Source organism: Oncorhynchus mykiss, chromosome 12, assembly GCF_013265735.2.
Source record: "Oncorhynchus mykiss isolate Arlee chromosome 12, USDA_OmykA_1.1, whole genome shotgun sequence".
Taxonomy (NCBI): domain Eukaryota; kingdom Metazoa; phylum Chordata; class Actinopteri; order Salmoniformes; family Salmonidae; genus Oncorhynchus; species Oncorhynchus mykiss.
In genome coordinates this window covers 49,678,933-49,690,322 of record NC_048576.1, presented here as the reverse complement: position 1 = coordinate 49,690,322, position 11,390 = coordinate 49,678,933, and the positions used below count along the sequence as shown (strand labels likewise).

The 11,390-nt window shown below is 42.1% G+C and overlaps 1 protein-coding gene across 4 annotated transcripts; it reads left to right on the top strand.

Moving 5' to 3' along the window:
• Nucleotides 1-2,299: 2,299 nt before the first annotated feature.
• crebzf (CREB/ATF bZIP transcription factor) lies at nucleotides 2,300-9,362 on the top strand. Of its 4 annotated transcripts, XM_021624021.2 has the most exons (5): nucleotides 2,300-2,393; nucleotides 2,790-3,146; nucleotides 7,294-8,130; nucleotides 8,332-8,407; nucleotides 8,897-9,362. In XM_021624021.2, exons 3-5 carry the CDS (start codon nucleotides 7,346-7,348, stop codon nucleotides 9,032-9,034), a joined length of 999 nt encoding a protein of 332 aa, XP_021479696.2. In that variant the 5' UTR covers nucleotides 2,300-2,393; nucleotides 2,790-3,146; nucleotides 7,294-7,345; the 3' UTR covers nucleotides 9,035-9,362. The 4 variants fall into 4 exon arrangements, 3 of the variants coding, with proteins under 3 accessions (XP_021479696.2, XP_021479695.2, XP_036793601.1); XM_021624020.2 differs by lacking the exon at nucleotides 2,300-2,393 and having other exon boundaries at nucleotides 2,662-3,146; XR_005035000.1 differs by lacking the exon at nucleotides 2,300-2,393 and having other exon boundaries at nucleotides 2,664-3,146; nucleotides 7,294-8,407.
• Nucleotides 9,363-11,390: the final 2,028 nt, after the last annotated feature.

Genomic DNA, 11,390 nt, shown 5'->3' with positions numbered 1-11,390 from the left:
GATGTTGCTTCAATATATCCACATAATTTTCCTGCCTCATGATGCCATCTATTTTGTGAAGTGCACCAGTCCCTCCTGCAGAAAAGCACCCCTACAACATGATGCTGCCACCCCCGTGCTTCACGGTTGGGATGGTGTTCTTCGGCTTGCAAGCCTCCCCCTTTTTCCTCCAAACAAAAGGATGGTCATTATGGCCAACGGGTTCTATTTGTGTTTCATCAGACCAGAGGACATTTCTCCAAAAAGTACGATCTAGGGGCCTCCCGGGTGGCGCAGTGGTCTAAGGCAGTGCCACCAAAGACTCTGGGGTTCGAGCCCAGGCTCTGTCGCAGCCGGCCGCGACCGGGAGGTCCATGGGGCGATTACTTTATATATTTTATTACTTTTGTTGAATTATTTTGATTTTTCCATGATGTCAAGCAAAGAGGCACTGCGTTTGAAGGTAGGCCTTGAAATACATCCACAGGTACACCTCCAATTGACTCAAATGATGTCAATCAGAAGCTTCTAAAGCCATGACATTTTCTGAAATTTCCCAAGCTGAATTGTCCAAGGCACAGTCAAGTTAGTGTATGTAAACTTCTGACCCACTAGAATTGTGATACAGTGAATTATAAGTTAAATAATCTGTAAACAATTGTTGAAAAAATGACTTGTGTCACGCACAAAGGAGATGCCCTAACCGACTTGCCAAAATTATAGTTTGTTAATAAGAAATTTGTGGAGTGGTTGAAAAACAAGTTTTAATGACTCAAACTTAAGTGTATGTAAACTTCAACTGTATGTGAGAATGCTATTCATTGACTACAGCTCAGCATTCAACACCATAGTGCCCTCAAAGCTCATCACTAAGCTAAGGACCCTGGGACTAAACACCTCCCTCTGCAACTGGATCCTGGCCTTCCTGACGGGCCGCCCCCAGTTGGTAAGGGTAGGCAACAACACATCTGCCACGCTGATCCTCAACACTGGGTGGCTCAGGGGTGCGTGCTTAGTCCCCTCCTGTACTCCCTGTTCACCCACGACTGAGTTGCCAAGCACGACTCCAAAACCATCATTACATTTGCTGATGACACAACAGTGGTAGGCCTGATAACGATGAAACAGCCTATAGGGAGGAGGTCAGAGACCTGGCAGTGAGGTGCCAGGACAACAACCTCTCCCTCAACGTGAGCAAGACAAAGGAGATGATTGTGGACTACAGAAAAAGGAGTGCCGAACAAGCACCCATTAACATTGACAGGGCTGAAGTGGAGTGGGTTGAGAGTTTAAAGCTCCTTGGTGTCCACATCACCAACAAACTATCATAATTCAAACACACCAAGACAGTTGTGAAGAGGCCACGACTACACATGTTTCCCCTCAGGAGACAGAAAAGATTTTGCATGGGTCCCCTGATCCTCAAAAAGTAATACAGCTGCACCATCTAGAGCATCCTGCCCAGTTGCATCACAGCCTGGTATGGAAACTGATCGGCATCTGACCGCAAGGCGCTACATCACTGGGGCCAAAATTCCTGACATCCAGAACCTATATATTAGGCGGTGTCAGTGGAAGGCCCAAAAAATTATCTAAGACTCCAAAGTCATAGACGGTTCTCCCTGCTACCGCATGGCAAGCGGTACCGGAGCGCTAAGTCTAGGACCAAAACGCTCTTTAACAGCTTCTACCCTCAAGCCATAAGACTGCTGAAGAATTATTAAAATGGCCACCCGGACTATTTACATTTACACCCCCCACCTCCCCTTCGTTTTTACACTGCTGCTACTCTCTGTTTATTATCTATGCATAGTCACTTTACAAATTACCTTAACTAACCTTTACCCACGCATATTGACTCTGTACAGGTTTATCTAGCCTCATTATTGTTATGTAATTTTCTTGTTACTTTTTTATATTTGTTTTTGTTCATAGCTTTTAAACTATTTCTCGAGTTGCATTGTTGCTTAAGGCCTTGGAAGTAAGAATTTCACGGTAAGGTCTACTATACCTGTTGTATTCAGCGCATGTGACAAATAAGATTTGATTTGACCTTGTTCCCTGTTGTCGTGAAAGCACCATTATCACCATGGTTGCCACAGCCACAAAGTCACAAACTCAGCCTATTTCTACAATTTATCTTCTTAAATTCAGATTTTTTTTAACCTAACCTTAACCACACTGCTAAACTTAAATTAATATTACAATAACAAATGACGTTATAGACCATTTGACTTTGTGGCTGTGGTAACTAGTGACTACCTCACATATACATCAAAGAGCCTAGTTATTGGGTTAGTTATAAAAATTCATCCCTGAGCAGAGAACAACGCGACCAGCACAGAGTTTCTAATGGTGCGTTCAACACACCTGGGAAAAATACGAGGTCAAATCATGACGTCAGTGATCTTCAGGTCGTATTCAGTTCAGCGCATGTGACAAATAAGATTTGATTTGACCTTGTTCCCTGTTGTCGTGAAATCACCATTATCACCATGGTTGCCACAAAGTCACAAACTCCGCCTATTTCTACAATTTATCTTATTAAATTCAGATTTAACCTAACCTTAACCACACTGCTAAACTTAAATTAATATTACAATAACAAATGACGATATAGACCATTTTGACTTTGTGGCTGTGGTAACTAGTGACTACCTCACATATACGTCAAAGATCCTAGTTATTGGGTTAGTTATAAAAATTCATCCCTGAGCAGAGAACTACGCGACCAGCACAGAGTTTCTAATGGTGCGTTCAACACACCTGGGAAAAATACGAGGTCAAATCATGACGTCAGTGATCTTCAGGTCGGAGGTCTAGAAAGAGGCCTAAATTGGAATTCTGAGTTGGATGTCCGTTCAAAACGATTTTCCCCAGTCGGAGCTCGGTTTGTTTTCGAGTTAACAGTTGTCTTGGAAGCACTGAAGTCGGCCATTTCCGAGTTGTTTTGGACGCGTCATAAATACTAACTGTATGGCGCCTCAGTGTTAACGTTCTGAATTTTCGCCATTGTTGACGTCTTTTTGTACGTTTCGAAGTTCTCTCAGTTTGTGTGGTCAGTAAGTTTACCAACTTTCAAACAACATTTTATATTTTACTACAAGAACCTGAAGAGTATTGCAAACAAAGAGATCTAATCTGATCCACTTAAAGCTTGACGGACGGTAAGTGTGTGGTTACAGCATTTAAAAAATGCCGTGTCAGACATTGTTTCTGCGCATTGCCAATGGCTGTCTAAGTAACTTTACCCTGTGACGACCCAAGTAAAAAGGTTGGTCAGATTCTGTGCTGGGTATGCTTTACGCTACTCCGCTTCAAGTATAGCTAGCTACCTAACGCTAGCAAGGCTAATGTCGTTAGGCCTAGTTAGCTTGTCAACTTTCATTTGTTGGAACAGCCTAGCAATCCATGCAAGTACTCACGTGTTAATTGATAATGCTAACGTTACTAAGTAGTTGGTGTTTTCGCCAACGTTAAATAAAAAATAAAGTTGGCAAGCAATGTTAATGAGTTAACCAACCACAGCCATAAACGCTGCCCATTTCTTCGACGTATCTTCTTAAAATCGGTTTCTAAATTTAACCAGTGCTATAGTAACTTTCAATTAAGACCAAAAAGCAAATAGTTTAACGATATACTATATCCATTGATATGGTGTGACGGTAACTAGTGACAACCCTTTACTTGAGGATACTAACTCAAGTCCAGACTTGAAAGACAACAATTATTCTAAACTTCCATGACTAAATTAGTTGCATGGGGTTCGTTTTGAATTAAGAACATGCACCATTATTAAATGAAATGCGCGTTGCTCCATGAAGCACTTAATCCAATGTGTACGTTGCCATCTTGTCTATTTCAAATATTTTCATTGACAGGGCCCACACATTATTGGTTTACTTTACACTTGTGTGTTTAAGGTAGTAGTTTTAGAATTGTTAGGTTAGATTACTCGTTGGTTATTACTGCATTGTCGGAACTAGAAGCACAAGCATTTCGCTACACTCGCATTAACATTTGCTAACCATGTGTATGTGACAAATACATTTGATTTGATTTATTTGATTTACTTAATGGTCCAAAACATTTAATATAATTTAGTAACAGAGCATTTTCTAAATTCATTCGAACCCCATGCAACTAAACATGGACGTTTATAGGTGTTGTCGGTCTTCCTAGTCGGGAATTGAGGAAGTATCGGCAAGTAAAGGTTAGTCAATTTCTTAGCTGTGTATTCCTAAAGTACAACCCGGGGGGGGGGGGGGGAGATTACGTTCCAAACACTTAACAGACACTGTATCCCCTCAGCCCTCAAATTAAGTGGACACTTCTGATGACGTTAGACGAGTATACACTTGCAGGGTGAGGGAGGAAGGAATTACTTTTTAAATGGACCGCCCTTGCACGGAAGTGCGTTAATCCCGCTATGATTGTGTTTTCAACCACTGGTACCTTGCGCATGCTTTATATGCGCTACAGTAAATTATGGTTGCATGTTTCCTTACGTTTTCTAAATAATAATTAATATATGCATACTATATAATAACTAGCAAATTAATTAGCTAACTAACTTAGCTGGAACTTCTGAAGGAAAATGTTTTATTTCTACAGTTTTCAAAAGCTAACCAAAAAAAAAACATCAATTTTACGAGACGTGTTTGAGCTGTCATGTGCATAAGTAGCACAATTTCTAACTTATTTACATTCATTTTTACTTACATTTGTTTGTTGACTTCTCCATGTTGAGGTTTTGTCTGACTTTTCTTAGCGGTTGCACAATCATCGCAAATTGAATTCTGGGGTGTTTCAGGACTTGTAGTGAACATATTTGTACACTCAATCTCGATCAAAAACAAGGGCTGATGGGCTTACGTTGTGAACTTGCCATGTATGGCCCGACATCCAAGATGGTGACGGGTATTCCCCCTGGGGCATAAGGCCAGAGTAAGTGGATGAGGGTGTATATTCTATGAGTTTGATACGCAGCCTGTGTAAGGCGGTATGGAATCATTCCCAAATCACTGTGTGTAGCTACTGGCTAGCTATATTCTCAGACAATATTTTGGCGCCTAGATGCAGCCTACTTTGAACAGCTGCACAAGAAATGTTCATATTAAACAGCCTTTTTTTCTTTTGACAAAGACTCTCAGCTTCAGTGGTGGAAAAAGTACCCAATTGTTATAAACGTGCTCTCACTGTCAACTGTTAATTTACGGTTTGCTGAAAATAATGTTTTAAAAAAATGTATGAACAGAACAATATTCAACAACTGAGACACAAACTGACCAAGTTCCACAGACATGTGACCCTGAACAAAGGGGGGTCAAAATCAAAAGTAAGTCAGTTTCTGGTGTGGCCACCAGCTGCATTAGGTACTGCAGTGCATCTCCTCTTCATGGAATTCACCAGATTTGCCAGTTATTGCTGTGAGATGTTACCCCACTCTTCCAACAAGGCATCTGCAAGTTCCCAGACATTTTCGATCCAACAGGTCCCAGACGTGCTCAATGGGATGGAGATCCAGGCGCTTCGCTGGCCATGGCAGAACACTGACATTCCTGTCTTCCAGGAAATCAGGCACAGAATGAGCAGTATGGCTAGTGGCATTGTCATGCTGGAGTGTCATGTCAGGATGAGCCTGCAGGAAGGGTACCACATGAGGCAGGAGGATGTCTTCCCTGTAACACACAGCATTGAGATTGCCTGCAATGACAACAAGCTCAGTCCGATGATGCTGTGACGCACCTCCCCAGATGATGGCAGACCCTCCACCTCCAAATCGATCCCACTCCAGAGTACAGAGCTCGGTCTAACGCTCATTCCTTTGACGATAATCGCGATTCCGACCATCTCCCCTGGTAAGACACAACCGCGACTCGTCAGTGAAGAGCACTTTTTGCCAGTTCTGAATGTCCAGTGATGGTGGGTTTGTGTCCATAGGCGACATTGTTGTCAGTGATGTCTGGTGAGGACCTGCCTTACAATAGGCCTATAAGCCCTCAGTCCAGCCTCTCTCAGCCTATTGTGGACAGTCTGAGCACTGATGGAGGAATTGTATGTTCCTGGTGTAACTCGGGCAGTTGTTGTTGCCATCCTGTCCCGCAAGTGTGATGTTCGGGTGTACCGATCCTGTGGAGGTGTTACACGTGGTCTGCCACTGCGAGGACGATCAGCTGTCCTTCCTGTCTCCTCGTAGCGCTGTCTTAGGCGTCTCACAGTACGGACATTGCAATTTATTGCCCTGGCCACATCTGCAGTCCTCATGCCTCCTTGCAGCATGCCTAAGGCACATTCACACAGATGATCAGGGACTCTGGGCATCTTTCTTTTTGATGTTTTTCAGTCAGTAGAAAGGCCTCTTTAGTGTCCTAAGTTTTCATAACTGTGACCTTTAATTGCCTACCGTCTGTAAGCTGTTAGTATCTTAACGACTATTCCACAGGTGCATGTTAATTAATTGTTTATGGTTCATTGAACAAGCATGGGAAACAGTGTTTAAACCCTTTACAATGAAGATCTGAAGTTATTTGGATTTTTACGAATTAGGGTCCTGAAAAAGGGACTTTTCTTTTTACAGTTTACTTGAGTAAAAGTATAGATACCTTTTTTAATAGAATGTTATTCAAGTAAAAGTTAGTCACTCAGTAAAAAAAAGTAAGTTTGTTAAATTTAAGTATGTGAATTAGCAGGACAGGAAAATGGTCTAAGCGTTCAAAATGTAACGAGTACTTTTGGGTGTCAGGGAAAATGTAGGGAGTAAAAAGTACATTCGTTTCTTTAGTAATGTAGTAAAGTAAAAGTTGTCAAAAAAATGTATCAAAGTACAGAACCCCCCCCCCCCTCAAAAATACTTGTTTTTACACTACTGCACAGATATGACGATAATGTTGCCAACAACTTATTCACTAGTGATGGTAATTTTAGCTAGCAAACGTTAGCTTATATTTATCAGGAGCATGTTCTTTAGAACCTAACTAGTTAGCTAAGGCAAGCCTTGCCACAAACAGACATTGCAATAAAGAATACATTAGCTAACTAGATGCAACTTGTTAATGCAACATTTTTAGATCACAAGAACCTGATTTTATATTTGATAAAGGAAATGTGCAAGGCCTCAAGACAGAAGGCCCTTCCAAATGGGGATTGAGATAATGGAGGGAATCTGAAGAATAGGCATAACTTACTCACTGAATGCTCAAATATTTATTTCATTGCTAATCTGTTGAAACCCAACAGATTCATTAAACCGACCTAATTAAAAACAGTGTTATTAATCAATGTCATTTTGTGTATCCTCACAAATCTATGCAGAGTCCAGATTGGAGAGGGAATAAATTGGTGGTGCCTGTCGTCAAAAGCTAAAATGATCACCAGACGAAGAGGTCATTCAGACAACACCGATGTGGAGGTGCACACCTCAAATTGTCCTTTTGAAATTGAAGTCCCTGACTTTGTTGAAACTATACATTTTAAAACAAGTCCCTACGAAGACATGAGCTCAGAGAATGGGGATAGTACAGTCGGATTACTTGGAATCGACAAGTTAGACTGGACATTTGAGAAGGATGCTGTCGCCCATCTTTTCGACATTGGATTGACCGAATTAGGTGTGGGTGACACAACAGATCAAGATTTTGGAATTGGCGCGTCCAGGACGCCATCGCCAGAAGGAATGTCTGCTGGTCAGAAAAGGAAGAGGAGAGAGAACCTGTCTGGGCGCATGATCAACAAGAACGCCATCGCTGCAAGAATGAATCGTCTGAAAAAGAAGGAATACGTCAACGGGCTGGAGAATAAAGTTGGGTCTCTGTCGACAGAAAACCACATACTTAAACAGGAAAACGTCCAATTGAATAAGAGGGTGGAAGAGTTGGAAGATGAGTCGAGGTACTTGAGAGCTGTGTTGGCCAACGAGAGTATGTTAGCCCAGCTGTTGTCAAGGCTGAGCGGTGTGAATGGCATGAAATTATCTTCCTCACTTTTCCAGGAGTCCAACAAGAACGAAGACCACGATTATGCCTTGCCTAGGAAACTTGTGAAGATGGAGAAGGAGACCTCTGGTGGCGTCTGTCTGCACGTGGACAAGAACCACGTCTCAGTGGAGTTCTGCACTAAGTGTGCAGAGAGTGCAAGCGCATCACTCAAAATGTAGGGTCGAGTACTTTTATCTGTTTTCAGATGTTGAGACTGAACCTGATTTTAACCTCAGAGTAAAAAAATATCAGGGGAATGTATGAACACTTAAAACTGTTTTGAGATCATTAATTAAGAATTGTTGAATGAGCATGTGTGAAATCTTATGAAACCAATGATTATAAGAACACGTTACTCGTTAAACCTTGTTGCCAGTTTTCTTCTAGGTGATGATTGTTCAACCATGCTGGATGAATGGGTTACAGAACGTCCCTGTCTGCTTGGCTCCATGGTAAGGATCTCTTAACCAGAAAAGCTGATCATTTGATACGTTCTCAGATGTTTTTCAAGGTTATTTCAAGTTTTAAAATAACTAGGTATACACATGTTTCTGTTTGAGTTGAGTAATTACTTCAACTTGTTACCTCAATTTATATTAAACTTTTCTTTTATTAAGCTCTATGCATAAAGAATTTAACCTGTAAATACAAATTGACTGATTTCACGCCCAAATATAAAGAAATGGTGTCTTTTTGAATTTAGCAGTCAAGTTTTTTTTATTGGAATTGAAGAAAAAATTAAAAGGAGTACGTGATGTTTCACAATGAGTTTTATAGTATTAGATGATTAGTTCATATTGGCTCTCTAACCAGAATGGGGAGAGAAACAACAAATATAGTTGGTTACCACGGTTTGGTTAGAAATGATCTCTTTGTGAAACATCATTATTCTGCTGAAGGATGTTTTTATTTAGCGCCCCTATTTTTCTTTATTGCTAAAGTGGATTCTGCTGTCGGAAGCTGAAGAGGTGGAACTCGCTGCTGCCAACTTGGCCTGTTATTTTTTTAAAGGTAGTATAACAAATAGTGTAAGTGACTACATGTTACCAGTATCCCACCACACCTTTGAAAAAAAGTAGTGAATTTAGAATATTGTGGATGACAAGTGTTCCACTACCTATTGCATTGACAACATCAGAGGTCGTATAATAGTTTCTTCACAAGTTTAACTTGACTTGTGTTGACACCTTTCAGTGTAACACATTTGTAAAAGTATATTTTATTATTGATGTGGTGATCTTGATAGAAATGGACTTCACCAATGTTGTATAAACTGAGTCAGTATGTCTTGAATTATGTATAATACAGGATTTTGTGCCAATCTCTAAACGAGAGAACAATTTTTAAGGAAGATTGGTTTTGATAAAGTAATTGACAATAAATCTTATTTTGATTATGCATGCTTCAGTTATGTATTTTGTCTTGACTGTTGCTGTATGTAATTGATATTAACCTTATTTTCTCTTTTCAAACAGCAAGCTTTTTCTGCAGACAAAGATCTATCAATTCCTCAACAAAATGGGGGGGGGGGGGGGGGGGGGGTTGGTAATGGTTCCCAAACACGTGGGGCTTCATTTGAGCGGAGAGCTCATATTGTATATGCATACACTTATTCGTCTGGTGTACTTGTTTTTGACATAATGCTGCTGCATTTAGGTATAATGTAGTAGTTCACTCTCTTAAATTGGCTTCGGGTGTTCTCGGATCTCAAAATTAGTCTTACTAAGTTAATGTCTAGCTATATGCCTGAAGCACAAATCTAGATAGATACATGTGCTGTTCAAAATTATAAAATCAAGTCATTTTGGATATCTTTCCCATTTTTTATTTGGAGTTGTGGCATATAGTAGGATTTACACACCTAGTAGTGTAGGCCATTGACTCTTTTTGACAGACCACAAGGTCTGAATGTTCAACAAATAATGTAAGGAACTGCTGAGCTGGATGGCATGGCATGTCCTTAAAACAAGTCAAAATGAGGCTCAGTAGTGTGTGTGGCCTCCACGTGCCTGTATGACCTCCCTACAACGCCTGGGCATGCTCCTGATGAGGTGGCGGATGGTCTCCTGAGGGATCTCCTCCCAGACCTGGACTAAAGCATCCGCCAACTCCTGTACAGTCTGTGGTGCAACGTGGCGTTGGTGGCTGGAGCGAGACATTATATCCCAGATGTGCTCAATTGGATTCAGGTCTGGGGAACGGGCGGGCCAGTCCATAGCATCAATGCCTTCCTCTTGCAGGAACTGCTGACACACTCCAGCCACATGAGGTCTAGCATTGTCTTGCATTAGGAGGAACCCAGGGCCAACCGCACCAGCATATGGTCTCACAAGGGGTCTGAGGATCTCATCTCGGTACCTAATGGCAGTCAGGCTACCTCTGGCGAGCACATGGAGGGCTGTGCGGCCCCCCAAAGAAATGCTACCCCACACCATGACTGACCCACCGCCAAACCGGTCATGCTGGAGGATGTTGCAGGCAGCAGAATATTCTCCACGGCGTCTCCAGACTCTGTCACGTCTATCACGTGCTCAGTGTGAACCTGCTTTCATCTGTGAAGAGCACGGGGCGCCAGTGGCGAATTTGCCAATCTTGGTGTTCTCTGGCAAATGCCAAACGTCCTGCATGGTGTTGGGCTGTAAGCACAACCCCCACCTGTGGACGTCGGGCCCTCATACCACCCTCATGGAGTCTGTTTCTAACAGTTTGAGCAGACACATGCACATTTGTGGCTTGCTGGAGGTCATTTTGCAGGGCTCTGGCAGTGCTCCTCCTGTTCCTCCTTGCACAAAGGCGGAGGTAGCGTAGGAGGGTTGTTGCCCTCCTACGGCCTCCTCCACATCTCCTGATGTACTGGCCTGTCTCCTGGTAGCGCCTCCATGCTCTGGACACTACGCTGACAGACACAGCAAACCTTTTTGCCACAGCTCGCATTGATGTGCCATCCTGGATGAGCTGCACTACCTGAGCCACTTGTGTGGGTTGTAGACTCCGTCTCATGCTACCACTAGAGTGAAAGCATCGCCAGCATTCAAAAGTGACCAAAACATCAGCCAGGAAGCATAGGAACTGAGAAGTGGTCGGTCTGTGGTCCCCACCTGCAGAACCACTCCTTTATTGGGGGTGTCTTGCTAACTGCCTATAATGTCCACCTGTTGTCTATTCCATTTGCACAACAGCATGTGAAATTTATTGTCAATCAGTGTTGCTTCCTAAGTGGACAGTTTGATTTCACAGAAGTGTGATTGACTTGGCGTTACATTGTTTAAGTGTTCCCTTTATTTTTTTGAGCAGTGTATGTTGCTTGACATTGATAACTAAATGTTACACTATTTTGACTGGATTGCAATTGGATCATATTTGCTATATTTATCAGTTGCGTTACCCTAGGATATGGCACTTTCAAACATTTTCCCATGTCGGGCCACTCAAAAA